Here is a 24,153-nt window from a genome sequence, read left to right as displayed (position 1 = left end):
GTCAGTATAGATTTATATTTACCAGTTCCCATGCTTCGAAGTCTGCTGTGGCTCCTTAGCTCAGGGGAGCCATTCTATAACCAACATGTATCACACATATAAAGAAAGAAGCATTTGCTGTGTGATGAGTAATATGTGATCGGATAGTTCGTCTTAATAATGAAAATTGCAACAAAAGAACCTATGCTCACCCTAGCCAGGACTATCAAGAAAAGTTGATGTATCTGGCAAATTGCTGCCATGGGAACTATGGTCCCTTGTGAATTTATTGTTACTCAATACATCCTGACACTGTGGAAAGACGAATATGTTCATCTATGTTTTGATGTAATGTACCCAGATGTTTTTTTCCTGAAGCAGACAATTGGGCATATGTAATGATGGAGAGCACACTTTAAATAGGTGTTTAAATAAATACAGGCTGACTCTAGTCCTATGCAGAGTAGTTAATTTTCTTTTTTAAAAAGATATATTTATTTATCATTATGTATACAGTGCTCTGCCTACATGTACACCTACAGGCCAGAAGAAGGCATCAGATCACATTATAGATGGTTGTGAGCCACCGTGTGGTTGCTGGGAATTGAACTCAGGACCTATGGAACAGCAGTCAGTGCTCTTAACCTCTGAACCATCGCTTCAGCCCATAGTTAATTTTCTTTAATAGTTTAATGTCTTAAAATTATATATATGTACATATATATATATGTATCATCACAGTTTGCAGTTTAATCTTCAAGGAGGTGAAAGCACAAAAGAGCACTGCTGAGAGTGTCAATCATCCATCACCATCAGGGTCTCAGAACAAGAGAACACAGCGGATGCTGAAACACAGAAGCATAAATGCTGATGTGACTGGCTTGTCTATACTTGTGGAGGCAGCACAAAGTTACTGCAGCACACATAGTTTAGGAGAGAGTATTGCCCACCCATCTCTATTTCCCAGTTTCACTCTCTTTAATCCTCCTTCTCTTACAGATGCTGAAGTATCTGTAACAAGGCCAGCAGAGAACTGTCAATCATGAGCTCTGAATGCAGCCATGAGAATCAGACAGTAGGACAACAGACAGCCCCGAGCAGCCAGTCACCTCGGTTATGGGTGCACATCACTCTGTGACCTCTCACCACTCCTGGGGTGACCCCTCACTGATCTGGCACTATGTTCTTAACTGCCAAATTGTAGTCATCAGGGAGAGGGATGTACTCAGTGCTTGATGTGTTTGCAAATTCCCTAGAATTTAAAGCATCCTGAGCCCACCGTTCTAAAGCCTTCACATTAGGACATTTTGCTCATCAACTTGCCTTTTAATTTATTTGTTCTTTTAAGCAAAAACTTATGCCTGACCAATGCCTATCCTTGAGGTATTGCAGTAGATGCTGCTCTTACAAAGAGAAACGTGACACTAAGAAATTCATCAAACTCATTGCCATTTACTGTCACATATCGCCACAAGAATAGTAGAGAGTAAAATTGGAGCGCAGAGGAATTTTCATAGAAATTTGACTGAAAGTCACATGTATGGCATCACACCCAGGAATGTTTTACACACACACACACACACACACCATTCACACAAATACTTACCAGTTTCCCTTTCGCAACACTTCAAATCCTTCATTGATTTTTTTAAAAGGCAGCGTATGGGTTATAAGACTATCTATGTTGAATTTTTTTTAGCATGTAGTCAGTTACTAGTTTAGGGATGGTGTCTCTGGTTTTATAGTCTGTAGGCAGAAAGGACAAAAGTAATAGGATGTTGATGGACGCAGTAAGCCATTCCCCCATTGGTCCATTACCCAAGTGTCAAAGCAGTTTGTTGTATATCAGAAGTCAGTCACTGACAGAATTATGATTGCCCAGGGCATAGGAGAGCCCCTCTAGCTGATGCTTTCCTGGCTATATGCGAGGTACCTCCAGCTCTCCCTTGTCTTCAGGGCACTAACCATTTCATTCAACACCCTCTAGCTGATTGGTCTGGGTTGCCAGTCTCATTTCATTCAATACTCTGTGACTAACTCATATCAAATCATCTGGAAGGTGAACATTATAAGAAGTAGTTAATGTTCTGAAAACAAAGGAGATCTGCTTGGCCACAGGCTGTGATCATGATTGCATTGAGTCTATACTTCTGTCCTTTTCTTTTACAGAGGAAGAGAAAACATATAAGCACAGTCTCATTTGAAATCATATACCCAATTGAACCTGCCTGGGTCCTTTGGGAGGGAAGTCAGTGCTCTTAGCCATTGATCCATCTCTCCAAATGCATTAGTTCTTCTTTTACATTTTTTTTGGTTAGTTTTATTCATTGGTAAGTATGATGCAACCAACTGTGAGTATCTGGTATACCTCTATAGCATGCTCTCGTACCTCTACACATGCACACACATACTTGATGTCATAAATAGCACCAGGTGAAACACACAGCACAGCAAGAAGGCACACTGTTTGGGAATAAGGTGTTTTGTAGGTTTCAACTGTGGGATTGGAGCAGCTGGCAAAAATAAAGGTACAAAATTGAGTTTTGGAGATCTGATAGCCAGATACAAAGCTGGTCAATCCAGAAACCTGGAGATAAACACACTCACTTTTCCAACAGTTGTGTGGAATTCTAGGGTCCTCCTAAAACCATGGAAGAGCCTGGAAGGAAAGAAACCACAAAACTCGGAGGATATCAGTCTCATGAGAGGAAGGCTGCTAAGACTCTCGTCTGGGGACAAGAAGAGAGATTGAGGCAGTGGCCTAGTGAGGGCTTGCTGTTCTTGCCACAGTGCAGTCCTGTGTGCTGAAGCAGAAGACTGTACGTGATGGCTCTTAGCAGCCATAGACACGGGTCTGAACCCTGTGGCATACCATTGAGGTCATCTTGGCTATACAAAGCCGATATCTTCCTATTTCATGTGAGTTTCAGTTTCCTTTTGTTCTGATAAAAATATCCTGACATGGCCTGGAGAGGTGGCTTACTGATTAAGAGCACTTGTTTCTTTTTTAGAGGACCTGGGTTCAATTGCCAGCCTTCACATGGCTATTCACAGCCATCTGTAACTTCAAATTCAGAGGATCCGATACCCTCTTCTAACCTTCAAGAGCGCCAAGCACACAAAGGAGGTACATACATACATGCTGGCAACACACACACACACATACACACACACACACACACACACACACACACGAAAAAAATGAATAAAAAATTATTTTGACAAAAGCAAAAGAATGCTCTCTTTTTTATAAGATAACCAAGCACAGGTTTTTGTTTTTGACTGCAATAGAAGATGGACAAAGATAAATGGTTAGCTATAAAGAAAAAGCTGAGTCATTCTCAGCATTCAGTAACTGCTTCTAGGTTAGTGTGGGTAGCTTTATAAGTTACATAAGTGGGGACTGACTCAGACATGAACTCTGGTGACCATCTCCCCTTGGTGGGGAGGCCTGATGGCACTTAGAGAAAGAATAAGCAGGCTACCAAGATGAGACTTGATAGCCTAGGACCATATGGGGGGGAGGAGGTCTCCCTAGGTCCCAGACCTAGGGGAGGGGAATAGGGTGAAAGCAGGAGGGAGGGAGGAACGGGAGGATACAAGTGACGGGATAACAATTGAGTTGTAATCTGAATAAATTAATTAAATAAAAAAAATTAAATAAGTTAGATCATTCTTGAGTGTATGAAAGATGAACTGGGTATAGTAGAAGGCTGGTCAGTGGAAATATTCTTTTTGTTATGTGGTTAAGTAGGCTACTGACCCAGTTCATATTTAATGTAACCGAAAGTGTGTCAAGGAATAATTGAGAGGGTGGAAGATATTCAAGCCTACAAACAAACACACTCTGCCACCAAAAGCAAATCCAAACCACTTGTTAACTTTAGCAGTACCAGCGTTTTCTTGGGCCATGAGCTAATGTAATCAACACTTCAAGTGATGGCTTTTTTTTTTTTTGCTTATTTTGTGTCACTTTATTTGCTAAATGTTTAACTTGCAAGTTTTTCCATTTAGTTCTCACTCTATTATATAAGAAAAACTGTTTCTTACTCTAGGGAGCAGTACACGACTGGGATTAAGGAGTCTGAATCACTTGCTTAAGGGCAATGCCCATTGAGAACTCTGAGAGCAAAGGCTAAGTTTTTTGGCTCCGTATCTTAAATTAGCCAATCATCCATCATCTTGCTTGAGCATTCTGGCTACGGTCAGGGCATAACATCATATTAACTGTGCTGTGTAACGATAAGGCAGCGCTAGTCATATGTGCTTGCTTACATTTATTTACTTTCTTTTTAGGCAGGTTCTCCCACTGTTGCCCTAGCTGCCCTGGATCTCACTATGCAGATCAAGCTAGCCTCGAACTCATGGAGATCCACTTCCCTCTGTCTTCCTAGCAGAGGGATTAAAGCACGTGCTACCACATACATGACAGCAAACTGACTCCTCAGTCTTCTAGTCCCACTAGCTGTATTCCAAGGTTTCAATACCCACGTGTGGCTAGAAGTCACTGCATAGACAACATGGCTTCAGAATATTTAACACTGAACAGGTTCCCTTGGACAGGTTAGTCTTGGAAACAGACTGGGTATGACTGTGAGGCTATGGAATAAAATCTGTAGGTATTTAAGGAAGAGAGAATGAATTGTGGTCCTCATTATAATGACCTATTTTGCTTTAAGATAGAAAAGTAGGCCATTATTAAGGTGAGAACACAGGGGCTAAGCCAGTGATATATTCTTCTATTCTTCTAGTCTTAGCCTGTATGGGAGAGTGGTCCATACACCATCCATGGTTTGTCACCAAGTTCAGAAAGTCAGCGTTCCAATGGGTTCCAATAGATCTTATTAGTGTTAAACTAGTAGTCTGTTTGCTTCTACAGAGAACATGCTTTCTTGGGATTTAGAGAGGGGACAGGGTCTTTCTGTGTATGCCTGACGACCTGGAACTCATTGTGGAGTCCAGGCTGGCCTCTACCTGTGCCATTCTTCCTACATCTGCATCCCAAGTGCTGAGAGTGCAGGCACGAGACACCATGCCTGGCCCACCTTTTCTATTTTTGGTATACTATCTTCTACTTCTTCCCTTGTTTCCCTCCACGGAGCACACGGGGTACTTAGGGTTTTGGAGAGAGAGAGAGAGAGAGAGAGAGAGAGAGAGAGAGAGAGAGAGAGAGAGAGAGAGAGAGAGAGAGAGGACATTGGAAGGCCTACCTCCCATAATAGAAGATTTCAGGGTTCTCCCGGGGAGAAGCACCATCGGATCAAAAGAGAGCTGTGAGTCTGAGGGAGCTACTCCCATAATCACACACACTCCATAGCTCACATGGCACGTTTTCAAAGCCGTGACCTAGATGCAGAAGCAGACCGGTTAGTATCTCAGTAGCATTTCCATTTGCAGGTAACTTGTCACTGGCCTGCTGCAAATGAAGATATCCTAAAGAGGCCCATGTGGCTTTCAATCTGACCAGCAGACTACTAAAACAAATAGCCTCAGAGAAGTGGATACTTTCCCATGAATCTCATGCTAGGGGAAGGAAGGGGGGTACCAACCAGAGGGGGAACTTGTCTTCTAGAGAAAGGTTTCTTACACAGTTCTAAGACCTTGTCAGACTTCCTTCAAGATGAGACTGAAGCCAGACAAGGACTGGCCAAGCGTAGGTAGGACAACACCTTGAGCAGGACACTAGATGTGTATATCTGTTTAAACTTTGCCCTTACTTCAGGACCTGGAAGATAGATTTGGGGTCTTCTCTGGGTCCTAGTGTCCCTCTTTTCAATGTGGCCACATTGAATAAATATCTCTTTTCTGTTTTCCACTTTTAATTTGTCTTTTTTTTTTTAATTGGCTTATTGACGATGGGTAGCTAGGTGTTACTTGGGGCACAGTTTGTATCTCCCAAGTTTGATAACAATACTAATGTGTCCTTTCAGGGAGGATGTGGAAGTTACCCCATGATCAAACAGCATGGAATACGTTTACTACGATGCCTTGAGTAAGCTGTTTAAATTCACTGTGTTTAATAATTTCAAGCTTTAAAACGAAGGCAGTGTCATTAATTATCTAGAAAGACTGATCTACAAGTGGGATAGAATAGGCTAATAGCTCAGTACATCGATGTATTCAAAATGCTACCTAAAAACAGGTAGCCCTTCATTAGGACTGGGGTGGGGAACTGTGTTAAGGATGCTAGAGGCTCTTGCAACAATTTGCAACAATCCTCCCACATAAAACAAATCATGGTAAATTCCTGTCTCTCTGAGGTTACTGTGTTAATGAGCTGTGTCCCCACTGTGCCCAAGATACATACCATGGTTTCAATGAGTCCGATGGCCTCAAAGGCAAAGTCAACTCCAATACCTGTCATTTCCATCACCACCTCATGGACAGGCTTTTTGAGCTTGTTAGGGTTGAGACACTCAGTGGCGCCCAAGGCTCTTGCCCGAGGAAACTTCTGCTCATTGATGTCAACCCCGATGATTCTAGAAGCACCAGAGGCTTTGCAGGCTATGACAATGGCACAACCAATTCCTCCGAGTCCCAAAACCAAACAGGTGGAGCCAGCAGTGACCTGAAGTTCCAGAGGATAAACTTTTGTTAGGCTTCCAAAGGTGATCTCGTGTTAGTAGGAAATACAGGAGGGGAGAAACCCTTTGGTTTTGTCCATGATGGAAGGAGCCTTCCGGGTATGTAGCTCCCTATTTACCATGTAGACAGGCAGTGAAAAGAACTCAGAAAGGACACAGGCATTCTTACCTGTGCTGTGTTAAATACAGCTCCAAAGCCCGTTGGCACCTCACAACTTATAACACAGACTTTATCCATAGGAGCATCATCAGCAATCTTTGCCAGTGAGATTTCATCTACCACAGTATATTCTGTGAATGTGCTGGTCCCGTAAAGATGATAGATTTTCTTCCCTTTGCAGGTAAATCTGCTGGTTCCATCCAACATTAATCCAGTTGGAGAGAGAACACTGCTCACACAGAGCAACAAAAAAGAGAAATAAAAAGACCTTATGAGGCGACCCCTGTACTGAGGGAAGCAAATGAGGTTAAGAAGTCAAAGAAGTTGAAACTAACTTTTCTTTCTCACAGACATTGCCCCTTGGGTGCAGGCAATAAATGCATTTTCTGCATTCTGGAAGAGGGAGCACTAAGACTTTATCTCCTGAGGAGAAAGAATAAAGACAATTATGACCAACTTAGGGTAGACCTGAAACACAGTTCCCACCACCGGGAAATGTTCATAGCAGATGTCATCAATTTGTTAAAGAAGAGTTGCATATAGCACTGTATTTGATTTTAATGATCATTTCACCATGGGATTAAAAAATCAACTTTAATATACATAGACTTGTAAGATTAAAAAAAAAGAATTTGAATATTAACATCTCATGACATTGAGATTCAAAGGTAAGAGATAGCTATGTTTAAAAGTGACATCAGTATTTGTGGTATATAAGGCTTGTCTGTTTGGCTCAATATTCTAGGAGAAAAGTATACATACTGTGTAGACAGTCACTAAAAAACTAAGAAAGAACTAAGAAAGTCCTTAGTATACACCCACTATTTATTGGAAGAGTAAATTATACCTGAGCTAAATTAGAATCAGGCCTCATTGTGAGGTGCTATTATGCTAGAGCTTGAGGAAAGGCAACCTGTACCCTTAATCCTATTCTGTCATTAAGTAGCTAAATTAATCAAACAAGGGAATTGATTTCTTTTCAGACCATCTATTTCCTCATACATGACTGAGATCAATCTGTGCCCTGCCCAGAGTTACTCCATATTATGTAAAACTGTTTTTTTTCCAGACTAATTGCCCCAGAAAACTTGACTCCATTTTGAGAACAGAGGCTGATGCCTCTGCTCCTCGGTAAACACAAGACAGACACCTACTAGTAGACCTCACCTCTCACAGACATTATCTGGTAGACCTCACCCCACCCCCCAGACATTGCCTGGTAGACCTCACCCTCATGAAGCCTTTCAGTTTCTCAGCTTTGTCTCTTAGGTCCCTTGAAATTCCTTGCCTCTGCAACCTACATTTGTACCCCTTCTGTAGCCCTCACCCTCAGCACACATGTCATATGTAACATGTGATCAGAGAGTTAACATTAGAAACTAGGATGTGAATAAAACAACTCATTTTTGCCATAGCCAGTGCTAGGTGCCAATCAGGAATGTCTGGTACATTGCTGCCAACAAAACTGCCGTCCTAGGAGGACTTACTGTTACCCAGTGCATTCTGACAACATGGAAAGACACAAATATGTTCACCCGTGTTTCTCACATAGCATGCTCACCATATACAGAAAGGAAAACAAAACAAAAGAAAATCTGTGAGAAAGTTCTTGCTAGAATAATGAAGGCCTGTAGGGTGGGGCAAGTGAAAACAAATTTTAGAAGGAAGTCTTACAGATGATGTTGTTGTTTGCACAACTGAAGAGATTAGTGTGTGTGTGTGTGTGTGTGTGTTCATGCGTGTGCATACACTCATGTGCATGTATGTATAAAAATGCCCTCTAACCATCCATATTCTATGTTTAACAATATTGTGATACATTGTATATATTGTGACTCTTAGTTTAATTTTGGGTGGACTGGTGTGAGATAATGTCTGTAGAAATGACTGGAGAAGAATTCTCCTTTAGACCCTTTTAGTAAAACACAACATTGGAAGAATATAAATATTCTATTTTTCTGTGCTGGGAACTGAGCACAGCCTTGTGCATGGTAGGCAAGTGTCACACCCCTGAAATCCGTCTTCAGCCTGGGATCCTGAATCTCAGGTTGCCTGCTCTTCTACATGTGGGGAACCGATGAAGCTCAATGGTTTCGTCAACATATGATGAGCCCTGGTATCTCTATGTTACCTCAGGAAAAGAGTCAGAGTGGGAATTAGGAAAGGACCTGGTGCTATATTGTGAAGATGGACTCTGCCTCCAGATGGAGATGGACCCTTGTCCCCTGCCTTAAGAACTAATACGCAGGGCATGGCTGGGACCTGGATAGGAAGCAGCGCCAGGAAGATGGGTTCACCTGAAGGTAATGCACCCTTCCTTTCCAGAATGCCTGACACATAACGCCATCCCTACCAATCCACTGTGAGGCTAGCGTCTGCTCCCCATTCTGAGGCTGCCTTGAAAGACTTGTTTCTTCTTTTTCTCTCAAATGCTCGCCATAGCTTATGTACTCTCTTACACTCGGTAATTTAACACTTTGCGTTTCGCTGCTCTTTATCCTAAAGCTCCCCTCCTGGACTTGTGGCTGGCTGTGGCCAGGGGCTGACCCCCATGCCCAGTGCCTTCTCTTCCCCACACCTAGATGACATCGATACCATGTGCAGTCACCTACCTGGCTTTACAGTAGTTACACCATGTCCAATACTCTCCACAATGCCAGCTCCCTCATGGCCCAGGATGGCAGGAAGTGGCACTTTATTTTTCTCTTCCAGGATGTGGTTATCAGTACCACAGATTCCAGAGGATATAATCTGAAAGATGATTAAATAATTGGAGATAAAATGCCTGGTGACAGAAAGACAAGCTCATTTGTGTTCTCACTGATATATGCATCTTAGCATTGGCCTTTTAGTTTTGCATGTTTAACTTGGAGTACTTGCAGAGTCAGGTGTACCGGTTGGCTTATTTATTTATTTTTTTTTTTAAATCAGCTTGGTACAACCTAGATATAACTGGAAAGAGAGGATATTAATTAAATTTTTTTTCCAGCAGATTGCCCTGTAATGAAGTCTGTAAGGTATTTTTGACTAATATTTGACTAATTTGAAGTGAGAGGGTTCTGTTCACTGTGGGCAGTGCAATCCTGGCTTGGAAGTTCTGGGGTGTATAAGAAAGTCGGATGAGCAAGCCGTGAGTGAGCAAGCCAGTAGGCAGCATCCTGTGTGGCTTGTGTCAGTTCTCGCCTTGAATTCCTGAGTTTCCTCAGTGATAGATTGCAATCTGAGCATTGTAAGATGAAGTCAACCCTTTCCGTCCCAAGTTGCTTTTGGCTGTGGTGCTTTATCACAGTAATATGAATCCTAACTAAGACACCAGGAAAATTGAAAGGAGCCACTAGGAGGAGAGAGAAGATGTTGTAAAGGCGAAGGAATAGCAGATTACAGGTAAAACGAGAGGGGACTAATGAGGCATGTAGAGGGAGATGGGAAAGTAGGGCAGAGTAGGGGGTGGGGCAGGGCTAATTAACACTAAGGATATTTTAAAAAGCCATATGGAAACCTTCCATTTTATAAGCTTCCTCTCTCTCTCTCTCTCTGTGTCCTCCCAGAAGCCATAGGTTGCCAAATATAAAGTCCAGTGCCAGTTCTGGGCTATCTCCACCTTGAGTTGTTGGCCATGGGTGTCTTGGAGAGCCCTCAAACAATATAAGCTGTTGTGATGGCTCTTGGTTATTCCCCAGGAACTTACTGGTGAGATTCTACTACTGAAAACACCACAGGCATGGACAATTTAAGCCGGCACTGACTGAGATGCTTTCTCCCTGCTGGCTTGCTTTCACGGTACTGGAAGGTTCTATGTGTGCTACTGCGAGAGAAGAGTCATCAACAGTTTTATTTATGAACTCTGTAAGCTATACTAATAACCAGCCTGGTAGAATAGGGTGCGCTCATGGGTACATAGTGGCATGAATGGTGTGGGAGGGGCAACCAGACACTCTCTGGTTGTATTTAAAACCCACTTTATAGGAGGGAAAACATTCTTGGTGTCATAAATCTGGCCAAAACCCCATGGGCAGGAGCCCATAGGCTCCAGAGGTAAGCCTATTACTATTGTGTTATTGCTAAATGGATATCATATCAAACTGTTCTCTAAAGACAGATATATTTTCTTCTAGATCAGTGCAACTCCAGACATTATCAGAGAAGCCTCTTTGTGCTGTGGGTAAAGTTAACGAAGAAATTCACAACCAGTCAAAGTGCAGAGAGCGTGTGGTGAGCCCTTCCACAGATGGGCCACCTACGTCACACAGCTCCCTAAGGTTGAGGCAATACTGTGAGAGAGCAGTTGGAAGGATTGTAAGAGACAGAGGTTGAGGAAGACCAGGAAGAAACAGAGTCTTCTGGACATGGCAGGGCCACTGTTCTCACAGCCGCTGTGGTTGTGTGCACATGATCAAGCCATTGAGCATTCCAGGTGGCAGGGGTCACAAGCCCTCACACCTAGCTGAGGAAGCTACCTACAGTTGGTGGATGCCAAGTGAGTCAGTTTTCTTTAGGAATATGATCCTTGGTAGGTCAGCCACGCTCCAGCGGAAGGCCCCACACCATGCATATACGAGCAGCATAAACTGGACTCAATGAGGTGTTAAAGAAGAAAAGGGATACACGGTAGGGAGAGGATAGGACAGTGGGCAGTGAATCCATGAAGAGTTAAGGTTAAGAGTAGGGGATAACTCTGAACAAAACATTTTGTATGCATGTATTAAAAATATGTGGTCAGTCCACATCCCCTGGATGGGGAGGCCTGGTGGCACTCAGAGGAAGGATAGCAGGCTACCAAGAAGGGACTTGATACCCTATGAGCATATGTAGGGGGAGGAGGTCCCACTCAGTCACAGTCATAGGGGAAGGGAGTAGGGGAAAAGTGGGAGGGAGGGAGGAATGGGAGGATACAAGGGATGGGATAACAATTGAGATGTAATATGAACAAATTAATAAAATATATTAAAAAATATGTGGTCATAAAATTATTGAGTCTTTCAGAGAAAAATGTGCTACATCTTCAAGCCTAGAGGCAGAATATACTCTTTAATGTTGGGGCTACACAGTTTCCCCTTTGTGATAGTACTGTGCCCGTAGAACACAACACTTAGTTTCTCTTGTCTTCGTAATTTTGCCCAGACTCCCTTAACATGACAAACACCACTGGCTTCATTCTGGGGCTTTGCTACAAAAGGCTCAACTAATCATTCTTCAGGATGAGGTAAAGCAGACAATGGGGACATTAGGGTCTGCTTTGACACATGAACTCACACAGTTGAGGGAAGCCTGGGTGACACTGCAATGCCCCTCCCTACTTCCCACAAAAAGCGGTCAGACAGTCTCAGTCCTACGCTTTTTGTACCAGCTTTCCCCACCTGTGTCCTGTATGCTGTTTCATGATACAAACTAACACGCGAAAAGGAAATGGCAAGGCTTGGGGAATCTTCAAAGACTCCCCCACCATACACAACTTTCTTGCTTTTTTCCCTTGTGACAATTGTTTTCTTTCTCTAGCTGTCCCAACTTAAAAGGTCACTTAGTTTTCCTCCAGGGAAGAGAGATTGCACAGCTGGATGGAGTTGGAGGCAAGTCAGATCAGGTTCAGATTGCATATGTCACTGGAACATGTTGACAGCACTAACAAGTTTTATCTAGACATTCTCTTCAGTTTTATTAATTTTTTTCTGGTCTGGAGAAATTGATTCTTGGAGCTTTCCAAATTCTTTGTAAATTTGCGATTCTCTTTTGGCAATACGAGTGCTCACTTTGATGTTTATTTCCTTTACTCCTCTGGGCTCTTTGGGGTGGTGGAAGATGTTTATCTGTTTTCTTGGTCTGTTTATTCCTTGGGTCCAAATAGTTGCCCTACAATCCCATCTCTCTCTATCCTGTTATTTGTTTGCTGCTCTCAAGTGTCCACTCTAGTTGGTCTTCAGGGAAATTAGCCTAGGCTGGCCCACATGTGAGTTCATGTATCAAAGCAGACCCTAAAAGTCCACATTGTCTCCTTTACCATACCCCACAGACTGTTTAACTGTAGCAAAGTGCCAGAAGGAAGTCAGTGATGGTTGCCATGTTAAGACAGTCTGAGCAAAATTACAAAGACAAGATTTCCAGAGATTCAAGTAATCGTAGCATGGGCTAGAACTGGTATGTTTGCTTGGTTCTGTGGTGAGCGTGCTGCTGCTGTGTTCCTGGACTTTCCAGTCCGTCTCTTAATTCCTTATCACCAAAATCTCTGATATGGCTTTGGTGTGTTTTGTCTCTCAAGAGGTTCACACTCTTGACTCTTGCTCCCCAGCATAAGAAGCATTAAGAGCCAGCAATACCTTTGATGAATGAGGTATGGTATGCTACCCTCGGGTTTAATGTCTTTCTTGGGAGACTAGATGGAGAGGCTGGTTAACAGGGCCCATCAGTTAAGAATGCTTCCTGCTCCTGAAGAGGACCTGAGTTTGGTTCTTAGTTCCCAAGATGGGCAGCGCGCAACTGTCTGTAATGTTTGCTTCAGAGCATCAGTTGTCCTTTTGTGGGCTCTAGGGGCACCAGCACACAGTGCACACACGCACGCACGCACGCACGCACGCATACACTTTAAAAATGAAATACATCTTTAAAAAAGAGACTGGATTAAGTTCCACAGGAATGAGTTAGGTCTAGCAAGACTAGCTTAGTTACTGAGAGAAGTACGTACTCCTCTTTTCTGCCTTGTTCTGAGAGAGCATGAGTTCTTATCAGAAGCTGTGAGATACAAGCAACACACTCCTACACTTGAAAGTGTGAATTAAATAAGCCCAAAACACCCAGCTATAGCTATAGTAACAGAAAACAGACCAAAATAGTTCTTTGTTTTTTCACGACTTCTCAAGACATGAGTCCTCCCATATTCTTTTACAAAGTAAGCCCCCTTTCCCAAACCCTGTGGTGCCGAGCCCTCCCACGTGAGCATCTATACAGTGTGGTAGAGGTGGAGTGAAGGTAGTGTCGTTGTCATCTAAAGTGGCACCTCTTTCCCATGAGCAGGAGAATGACATCATGAGTTATTGCTATAAGCTGAACTGTGTACCTTCTGCATATGGTGGCCCCAGCCCCTAATATAATAGTATATGGAGGTGGAAGCCTTGCAAAGTAGGCTGTGTCTGTCCCTCTCCCTCCCTCTGTTCCTCCCTCCCTCCCTCCTTCACCCACCCCCCCACAAAGGTACAGCAAGAAGATAAGCATCTAAGTCAGGATGAGAACTTTTGCTAGAAGCCAGCCATGCTGGCACCATCACCTGGGAGCCTTCTTCCAGACCATGAGACTGTGAGGAAATAAACCTTGTTTAAACCACGAGGCCGCGGGAGCACTCTCAGACCTGGCTCTGTCTAGTGCAAACTTCTCCCCGCTATGGAATGGGGGAGAAAGGTGGGTGATTGATTCATCCCTAGCAGTATGGATCTGTTATACTTGGAGAGTCCCTGGGCGGCCCGGTGTGGGAGAGGGAGCCCAGGTCTCTTGGCCACTCCCACTGTGGCAGAACGTCTATTATTGTCTTAGTCTATTCCCTTCTGTTGCCTGTTTTGTCACTCTTACACTATATCAGTTTATTTGGCTCCCAATGGTGGAATCTGGTGAATCTAAGAGTGTCGTGTCTCTCATCCAACAAGGGCCTCCCTGCTCTTACAATATGGCAAGTAGCAGGTGACTGTGTGTGATACAGAGAATTAGGTAGGCGAAGAACCACGCGCATTTATTAGGAGCCTGTAAGTAACCTTTTCCTACTGTAACAGCTTTAATCCACTCATGAGGACAAAGACTCCATAATTTGTATACTCACTTCTTAAAGGTATCGTCCTGGGACCATTACATTGGCAACTACACTTCAGCACAAGTGTTAGGGGACACCTACAGCCATCAAATAGCTATATATCGGAATAGTTCTGTAAATGTGGGAGAAGGAGGTTTAGGAACCAATAGTTGTGCTGATTTTCACAAATCTTAATTTGTGTGTGTATGTGTATGCATACGTGCTTGAGTTTTTCTGTGTATGTGTGTGAATGTATGCATGAATTTTCTCTGTGTGTGCTTGTATATGTGAGAGTTTCCTGTCCTAGAGAGAGAACTTTCTGTGTGTGCATATATCTGTGGTGTGTGTGTGTGTGTATGTTTGCATGAGTACATGCACACGTAAGTGCACAAGCCAGAGACAGAAGTCCAGATATCTTTCCTTATTTCTTTTTCTTTCTTTCTTTCTTTCTTTTTTTTTTTTTTTGAGACAAAGCCTCCCACTGAAACAGAAGCTTATCACTTTAGCTATACTGGTTGGCCAAAAAGTTTTAGGAATCTCCAATTCCTGGTTACAAATGTATGCCTTTTGCCTGGCTCTTATGTGAGTTCTGGGGATTGAACTCAGGTCCTGGAGCTTCTGCAGCAAATATGTTACCCACTGAACCAACCCCCAAGTCTGATTTTTAAATCTAAGAAAAAATGTCAAAAATATTAAAATAATTAAGGTGAAATAAATAACTAAATAAAATAATTAATAAATAGCCATTTATTATTCAGTATAAATAATAAATAACAAATATAAACATTAGTTGATAATAAAATAATTAGTAAAATAATTAAATAAAATATATTTTAATTAAAGTATTATTTTTAAAATGTTACTGATCACTTGCTATTTATATATCTTAGGTTTGTGACATTTTAACAAAATGTAGCAACCTACCTCACTATTACTATATGCTAATATCAATCTGTTATGAATCATAGGAAGTCTTAATTTTCTTTAGAATAGAATGCCATTTGTTTCCTATATTATAAAACCATGTGAACACACGCATAACCACACACATCTACTCAATGTCTCATCATTTATATTTACCTTGATTCGAACCTCGCCAGCCTTTGGTGGGTCAACTTCAATAATCTCCATGGGTAGGGGGGCATTCGTTGTCCAGGCCACAGCTGCCCAGCATGTGATGACCTATATGCACACGAAAATGAAGTGATGAGGTGGCCTTATTGCTACTGAACTTAAAACAGGCACGATATGAAGTTAAATTCACATATACTATACTAACCAGCCATCCTGCTCATATCTTTTTGAGGTGAAAAGAATCTACTTATTCATTAGTAACAATCACATGCATATTTTATGTCTATCCGATTAAAATAAAAATTTAAATAAAATGTCATGCTACGAGATGAGTTCACATCTATAGATACATGTTTATATATATTTAAATGTACACGCATACAGGCATATCATATATTATTTTAGCTCCAGAAAACTGATTGGAATTCTTAGTTGATTTCTCTGTATTTAAAATGTCACAAAGTATTAATGTTGGTTTATGAAACCCAATTCTGCCCTCTGAATTAAATTTCTGCACTATAACTTCTAACATGAATTAATTAGAAATTAGAATTTATGATGCACAGAACATTGTAAGAAAAGAGGAGCATCACTGTGGAAGTCAAACAAGAATTCCTGTCCGTTTTACCAAATACAATGTAGAACATTTAATTTACCATTGTAACTTGCTTCCTCTGTGCCATAGCATTTAATCATTTTAGCTTGTAAATCTCCATACAGTTCAATTCTCAGTTTTCTCTATTGACTTTTCTTTATAGTAGATAATTTAAAGATGCAAACATAAGCATTATATTTTATTTTTTAACTTTTCTAGAATTGACTAGCTTGTTTCTTTACTTTTTAACACAAAAATAAGGGGGAAGTGGGAACACAGCTCCCCACTACGACAAAATATGCAGTTTCCCAAATTTGGGGGCAGTCATAATAGTCAGCATCTGTGGAGTGCTATGTATGAACTTACCCCAGGAAAAACACCTCAGTGCTCGCAGCATCTCCCTTTTGGGTAAGTTTCTAAGTTATTTCTTTAAATAATAACAGTTCTTACTGTATTGTCATTTTGATAGAAATGTTCTAGAACTGACTTGCAAAGTACAGGCGTTCTTCCTTCATGTAGGGCATTGCTCAGCACAGCCTGAAGTAGTAAAGTGTATGCCCATGCAGGAGACGATATCCTAAGAGCAAACCCTGACTTACGTTGCAGGCTGTTTCCTTGGAGAGGCTGGTGTGCTCCATCTTTGCCTCTGGCAGGTTCAGGATGCGAGCTCCTCTGCCTCCAGCACTCACCTGCTGCTCTGAGAACAGGTGCTTTTATACTCCAGAGTGACTCAACCGCGATGCAATAACCAGGGAGGGAGGAGAAAGGAAAGAGGGAACCGAAAATCAAAAGAGAGAAGGATGAAGGGAGGGCATAAAGCCAGGAAGGAAAGAGGAAGAGGAAATGTGGGCAGAGTGTAAGCAAAAAAGGCTGTTTTAGAAGGAAAATGAAGAAAAGAGATGAAGGGGGAAAATCTATTCTGAAACAAATTGTGCGCTGAATTCTTTGCACATCATGTCTTCTGACCCTACGTGCAACTTCTAGGCCACTTGTTTTTTAATCATCCCTTTCTGGATATATGGAGATCAACCTTCCTAAAGAGTGGTAGATTTAGTTTGGCGTGGAGTTCAAACATGGCTTCCTGTTTGAGAGCCTCTGAGTCTGCAGGTGGGGTGGGTGGGGTATGCTAGTGGGGGGGGATTATGAAGAGGAACGTATGCAACTCTGAGGCAAGAGAACATTACAGAGAGAAGAGCGCAGGTTGGTGTTTGGGTAGGAGTAAACATACGAGACGAATGAAAGTGAACAGGTTGTAGGAGATCTTCCTGCCCTTACCTGCCAAGTGCTGGGGGTACAGGAATGTCCTACCAAGCTCTGCAGACTCCAACACTGTGAAAGGAAAATATAAAGGAAAGCATTAACACAAGCGAGAAACCCACACACATTAGGTTTCAGACTGGCACAATCAACAAGAGACATTTGTGTGTGTGTGTGTGTGTGTGTGTGTGTGTGTGTGTGTGTGTGTGACAAACATTCCCTAGAAAAGTGCAGAGTGTACATGGACTTGCCCCAGATAGGGACCCACAACAGACTGAAGCAAGATTGTACAGGACCCAAGTTGTGGGACTGCTGAGTTTATTGGGGTCATTAACAGGAGTGAAGTGTTATTTGCAGGAACACGGATGGCTCAAAAGCAGGTGTATCACCAAACTGCATCCCTGCATGACCTGCACGGGAGCTCCACAGTCCCAAGAGACCTCACTGGCGCTTGCTGGTCAGAGTCTCTCCTGAGCAGCTTCAGCTTTCGCAGACATAAGTCTCTTCTTACGTGCAGTTTCGCCAGCCCCTCCTCTCCCTCTTGGAGTGAGCGTGGTTCAGTTCAGAGGAAGCTGCTGTACTGTAGAGACCTGGCTCATTTCAATGCTGGCGGTAAAGCCTGATATCACCTTTGATATTTGCAGTGGCTTTCAAGTCCCTGCTCATCCCTGCTCCTTTTGTGTCTTCTGTCTGATTAAACATATGACGAGCCTTGTGCAGTCTCCACTAATGCTGCTGGCCAGGCCTCACCTTGATCTGGCGAACCATTTATGAACCTTCTTGAGAGCCTGCCTTACTCTCCCCAGCAAGCGCCATTTTGTCAGTAATCTTTTTCCTTCCTTCCTGGCACATGTGTGGCATTACCCACCTGCATTTGAATTTATTTTATGGGAAAATCACAACTGGTCTCTAGTAGCCAGTGGCCATTGGTACAGGCAAGCACGGATTTCAGCAATCGTCACCACACCTGAGGTCTTATCTTACTTTGCTATGCTAATTGGCTCTGCTGACTGCTCATGAAATTCTGTTTTGAGTTGCTGCCTTCTGGCTAATGTCTCTGGCCTGTGTTGCCACCTGTAGGCTAGCCTGCATTTGGAGGTGGGCTATTTATTGCTGCATTTGCTGAGTCTTACGAAGTCTCTGGTACAGCTTCTAGAAGCAAGACCCTCAGCTCAGTATGAACGCTTAGATGTGGTGGTTAGAAGAAGAGATGCCCCTTCTAGGCTCATGAATTTGAACACTTGATCCCCACTTAGTGGTGTTTGGGGGAAGCAATGGGACATTTAGGAGGATGATCCTTGCTGGAGGAAACACATCACCAGGGTTTTGTTTTTGTTTTGGTTGTTTTGTGCGTGCACGCGCTCATGTGTGTGTGTGAGTGTGTGTGTGTGTGTGTGTGTGTGTGAAAGAGAGAGAGAGAGAGAGAGAGATGAAGGTTTATAACCCACACTGTTTCTCTCTCTCTCTCTCTCTCTCTCTCTCTCTCTCTCTCTCTCTCTCTCTCTCTCTCTCTCTCTCTCTCTCTCTCTCTCCTGAACGCATCTGTGACCCTGCCATGCTTTCCTTACCAGGATGGCCTCTCCCTCTGGAACCATAAGTTAAAATAAACCTTTTCTTCCTTAAATTGCTTTTGGCCATGGCATTCTACAAGAGCAGCAGAAAAGTACCGAGTGCTCGTGAGTATGGACCGAGGCACAGTTCAGTGACTTTAAGGAGGGAACGAGTCTGTGGTGGACCTGGGTGTTGGTTTCACTCTGTAGCAAGCTCAGAAGACTGGTACTTTTTAAAAACACAGTTTCAGTTATTCTTCTCTTCATTGTGATAAAAACTACCTGGCAGATTAGTTCAAGAGAGGGAGGATTTCATTTTATCTCACTGTTTCATAGTGAGGACGGTTGCTGGCTGAAGTGGTTCTGTAAGTGGTATAGAATGTTGCCACTCAGTGCAGTCATATCTTAGCAAACAGGAGGCCAAGTTTGCCTTTAAGCATAACTTAAGACGCAGGGTCCTTAAGCTCTGTGAAACAGCGCTTGTCACAGGGAGGCCACAACCCTGGTGGTGACCCTGACTGGAGATGCAGGGAAATAACTCACATGTGATGGAGGCTCCTCTCTCTCTCACACAAAACATATTCATAATCTTAAAAAAAAAAGCTACATGATCATATTGAAAATCCAACATTTACCAAACAACTTTTATCCATCAGAAAAATAAAAAAAGGCACCAACTAGCTTTGCACCTCAGTAGCACAGGTTGATTCCAAATTAACGTTATCACCTGCTGCCTTGTGTCAGTTGGCTAGCTTATGTGGCCTTAATACCTGTGTCCATGCAACAGCTTTATGTGGGATCTTGGTACACTTAAATGAGGTGCCTTACATGTGAGGGTGCCACTACATTTAAACTTCAAGCCATTTGTCTTAGTGGAAGTTACCAAATGTGAGGAGGAGAATGTGGTGTTTCTTGCCTTAACCATCCAGTTGCCTTGTATAAATTTCCCAGGATTATAGCCCTAAACTAGCTCATGTAACAGTATGTTAAAGGCTGGGCACCTGCAATTCCTCTTATGTCTGGTTAAAATAGTAAACATAGCACAATTAGAATTAAAAAAAAAAATTTCTTCAAGGATTGTGACCCCTTGTCCAACAGCCTCTCAGGGAAGGGGTAGTGAGATGCGTGGCTTCTCCATCATTTCCGGACTTGAGTCTCTTGTTTGGTCTCTGGCTCCTAACACAGCACTCCTGACTGTCACATCTGAGAATTGATAGGTGGGCATGATAATGCCCAGAGCTCCTCAATCCCTGAACATTCTAGGGTACAGGAGAGCTTGTGCAATGCCTCAGTGCAATGGGGCTCCTCAGAGTTTCAGCAGGAGACCTGGTCACAAGAAACCATCCATGACTTGAAGTTCTCAGTTTCACCTACCATCTTCTTGGGAGGAGAGAGAGGTGAAAATTCAGTTAGTGTTCCCATCATGCCTACGTTATGATGACTTCTGGGGATCTGGATGTCTTCTAGGTTGATGACCACACCCATATGCTGGGAGGGTACACTCCAATTAAACAAGGTCAGAGTCCCCCATTCCCAGGAGCCATCTGGACCTTACTTTACATATTTTTGTTTAGTTTCTTTTCATATCTTTTAAAATATCCTTTCAAATTAACATGGAGTGGTTCTCTGAGTTCTGTGAGCTAGTAGAGCAAATGACCAGACCTGAGGAAAGCCACTGAATCGCTGATTTGATACTGGCAGAGCGAGGAGTAACTTGGCCATCCACTGGCTTTGATTGGCACCTGATGTGGGAGGCAGTCTCAAGGAACTGGGCTGGGGGCTCTGTGTTTAGCTTTAGGTAGTTTGTGTCAGAGATGAATTAAATTAAAAAAAAAAAAACAAAAAACAAAAAACAAGCTAGAGTCCATAGAGAGTTGGAGAATTGCTCAGTATAGAAAGTTGACATGTTGAAAATGAAGAAAATCTATGCTAGTTATTCTGGCAGGAGATTAATAGCTAGAATAGATAAAGAACTAAAAATTAAATACCCAAATAATATATAAATGAGCAGATGGATTATGCAGACAATTTTCAAAAGAAAAATTATCCAAATACAGAAATAAATGCTCACTGTCTTTAGTCACCAAAGAATGCAAATCAAAATTACATGGAGGTTTTATATTACCTCAGCCATTTAAGAAAACAAATCAGAAACTAACTGATGAAGGATACCTTGAGTATAGAACCCTTACACACTGTTCGTGAGAATGGAAATTAGTGTTGTCACTATGGAAATCAGTATGAAGGGCTTCAAAAAACTAGAAAAAGAAATGTCATGTAACCTGGCTATTCTGCTCCTGAATATACTCAAAGGAGTCTCAGTAAGCACACTACAGAGATACCTGCACATCCATGTTTACTGAGGCACTGTGCACAGTACTCTCGATATGGAGTTGGCTTAGATGCCCACACATGGCAGGACAAAAAGTGGGACATCTATCTGTCTGTCACCTGTCTAGCTATCTATCATCATCTATTTATTATTTTTTTACCTATCATCTATTATCTATCATCTGTCATCTATCTATCATCATCTATTTATTTATTATCTATCACTATATCTACCTATTTTTATTGCCTGTCATCTATCTATCTATCTATCTATCTATCTATCTATCTATCTATCATCTATCTATCTATCAATATCATCTATCTACATATCTATTATTATGGCATTAAGAAGAATCAAATTATGCCATTTTCAGGAAATTATGTAGACTTGGAGATTATGTTAAGTGACATACTCGAGACCCTGAAAGACAAATGTTGTGTGATTTCTTTCATTAGAGAATCTCCGCCAAAAGAAAGATGATTGAAAGCAGGAGGAGGACTATCTGGGAAGAGGAAGGTAGGCAGCAGGAGTGGGAAATGGGTCAGAGGAGGTAATGGAAGTGGATCATATCAAAACATGTCATGTACATGTCTGAGAATGCCACAGGGAAACCTACAATCTTGTACAAAGAATACGCAGTAATAAAAGAAACACCATGGAGCTAAGGGGTTCTTAACTCTGGTTTCCTTGTGCATATTCAATACCTTATTTTACTAGATATTGCATTTTTTCATGTAACACTTCTGTAGCGATCCTTCTATTTTGGTATAAAATACGTGTTTACCTGAAAGGTAAACTTTATATGGAGAAACAAAAAGTGCAGGATACCTGCAACAATCCTAAACAATGAAAGAACCACTGAAGGTTGTTTACTATGCCTGATTTGAAGTTGTATTGCAGAGCTATAGTAATGAAAACTGCACTGTATTGGCATAAAAACAGACGCCTCAGTTAATGGAATTGAATTCAAAACCCAGACATAAATCCACACACCTCTGGATACCTGATTTTCTTTTTATAAAGAAGCCAGAAATACACACTGGATAAAGAAAGCATCTTCAACAAATGCTGCTGGTCGAACTGGATATCTGCACATAAAAGAATCCAAATAGATCCATACTTAATATGCCCCACACCTGTAGAAGAGAAAGTGAGGAATAGCCCCAACTCATTCTGACTATAACACCAATAGATAGTGCAGGCACTAAGATCAACAGTTAATAAATGGGACCTCATGAAACTGAAAAGCTTCTGTAAGGCAAAGGACACCATCAATAGGACAACGCAGCAGCCTATGGAATGGGAACATATTTTTTTTTTTTTTACCAACTCCATACCCAATAGAGGAATAATATCCAAATCGTACTAAGAACTCAAGGAACTAGATATTTTAAAAAACAATAATCTAATTAAAAATGGAGTACAGTTCAAAATAGTGAACTCCGAATAGAGGAATCTCAAATGACTGAGGAACACTTAGAGAAATGTTCAACAACCTTAGCCACCAGGAAATGCAAATCAAAACTACTTTGAGATGCCATTTTATACCTGTCAGAATGGCTAAGATCAATACTACAAGTAACAGCTCATGCTGGTGAGAATGTGGAGCAAGGGAAACTCTCCTCCATTTCTGGTAGGAGCGCAAAGTTGTACAGCCACTATGGAAATCAATATGGCAGTTCTTTAGAAAATTGGGAGTCGATCTACCTCAAGACCCAGCTATACCACTCTTAGACACATACCCAAAGGATACTCCATCCTACCACAATGACATTTGGTCAACGATGTTCATTGTGGCTTTATTCATAATAGCTAGAAACTTGAAACAACCTACATCTCCTTCAACTAAAGAATAAGGAAAATGTGGCACATTTACACAATGGAGTATTACTGAGCTGTTAAGAAAAAATGACATGAAATTTGCAGGCAAATAGATGGAACTAGAAAAAGTCACCCCAAGTGAGGCAATCCATTCCAAGAAAGACAAATATGGTATGTACTCCCTCAATAAGTGGATATTAGCCGTTAAGTAAATGATAACCCAGCTACAATCCACAGAACCAGAGAGGTTAGGTAAAGAGGAGGGTTCTAGGGGGAAGCCATGACTCTCCCAGGGAAGAGGAAATAGAGTAGATTTTATGGGTGGACTGGGGGTGGGTGGGAAGGGAGCAGGGGGGGATCAGGTGATAGGGAGCAGATGGGATGGATGGAGAGAGTGTAGGGAGAAAAAGGCTGGAATTGGGGGCCATGCGAGGGGCAGTGTGGAAACCTAGTGCAGTAGAAACTCCCTGGAATTTATGAAGGGACCCTAGTGAGGAGTTCTAGTAGTGGGGATATGGAGTCTGAGCTGGCCATCTCTTGTAGCCAGCCAAGGCTCCCAGTGGCAGGACTGGGTTGCATTCAGTTGAGTTGTTGGCAAGGTGGGGGACCCATGGAGATTGCCAAACAACCAAGGCTAAAACCAGGACAAAGGGTTGCTGACTGCAGGGCTCCAGTGCTGAGGACAATGTCCACACAGCTCAGTGAACATGTAAAGGTCAACCTGGTGCCTGAATTGAGCCTTCGACCCTATGTTCTAGTCTTTGGTGGGGGGAAGGTAGTTCACAGGCTACCAACAGAGAAGTGTGGACATCAACCCAGCCACAAAACCTTTGATCTGTCCTGCATGCAGAAAGCATTGGGGCAGAGGTGGCACAGAACTTATCAGAGTGGCTAAACAATGCCTGCTTTAACTTGAGGCCCAAACAATGCGAGAGAGTCCATGCTTGATATTGCTTGAATGTCTAGGAACTGGAGACCTAGGGTAGAACCAAATGTGACTGGTTTTTCTTTGTTTGTTTTTTTCAGACAAATC

General features: G+C 42.3%; 1 protein-coding gene across 1 annotated transcript; it reads right to left on the bottom strand.

Annotated features, from left to right (window-relative positions):
• Positions 1–799: 799 nt before the first annotated feature.
• Positions 800–16,960, bottom strand: LOC127206434 (alcohol dehydrogenase 1-like). The gene is given in 10 exon segments (XM_051165721.1): positions 800–824; positions 1,586–1,665; positions 1,667–1,725; positions 5,190–5,325; positions 6,287–6,547; positions 6,733–6,952; positions 7,059–7,146; positions 9,336–9,474; positions 15,572–15,673; positions 16,760–16,960. Coding segments are annotated over 10 exon segments (1,149 nt in total). The 5' UTR covers positions 16,799–16,960.
• Positions 16,961–24,153: the final 7,193 nt, after the last annotated feature.

This window comes from Acomys russatus, chromosome 23 (genome assembly GCF_903995435.1).
Source record: "Acomys russatus chromosome 23, mAcoRus1.1, whole genome shotgun sequence".
Taxonomy (NCBI): domain Eukaryota; kingdom Metazoa; phylum Chordata; class Mammalia; order Rodentia; family Muridae; genus Acomys; species Acomys russatus.
This window is presented reverse-complemented; position numbering and strand designations above follow the sequence as displayed.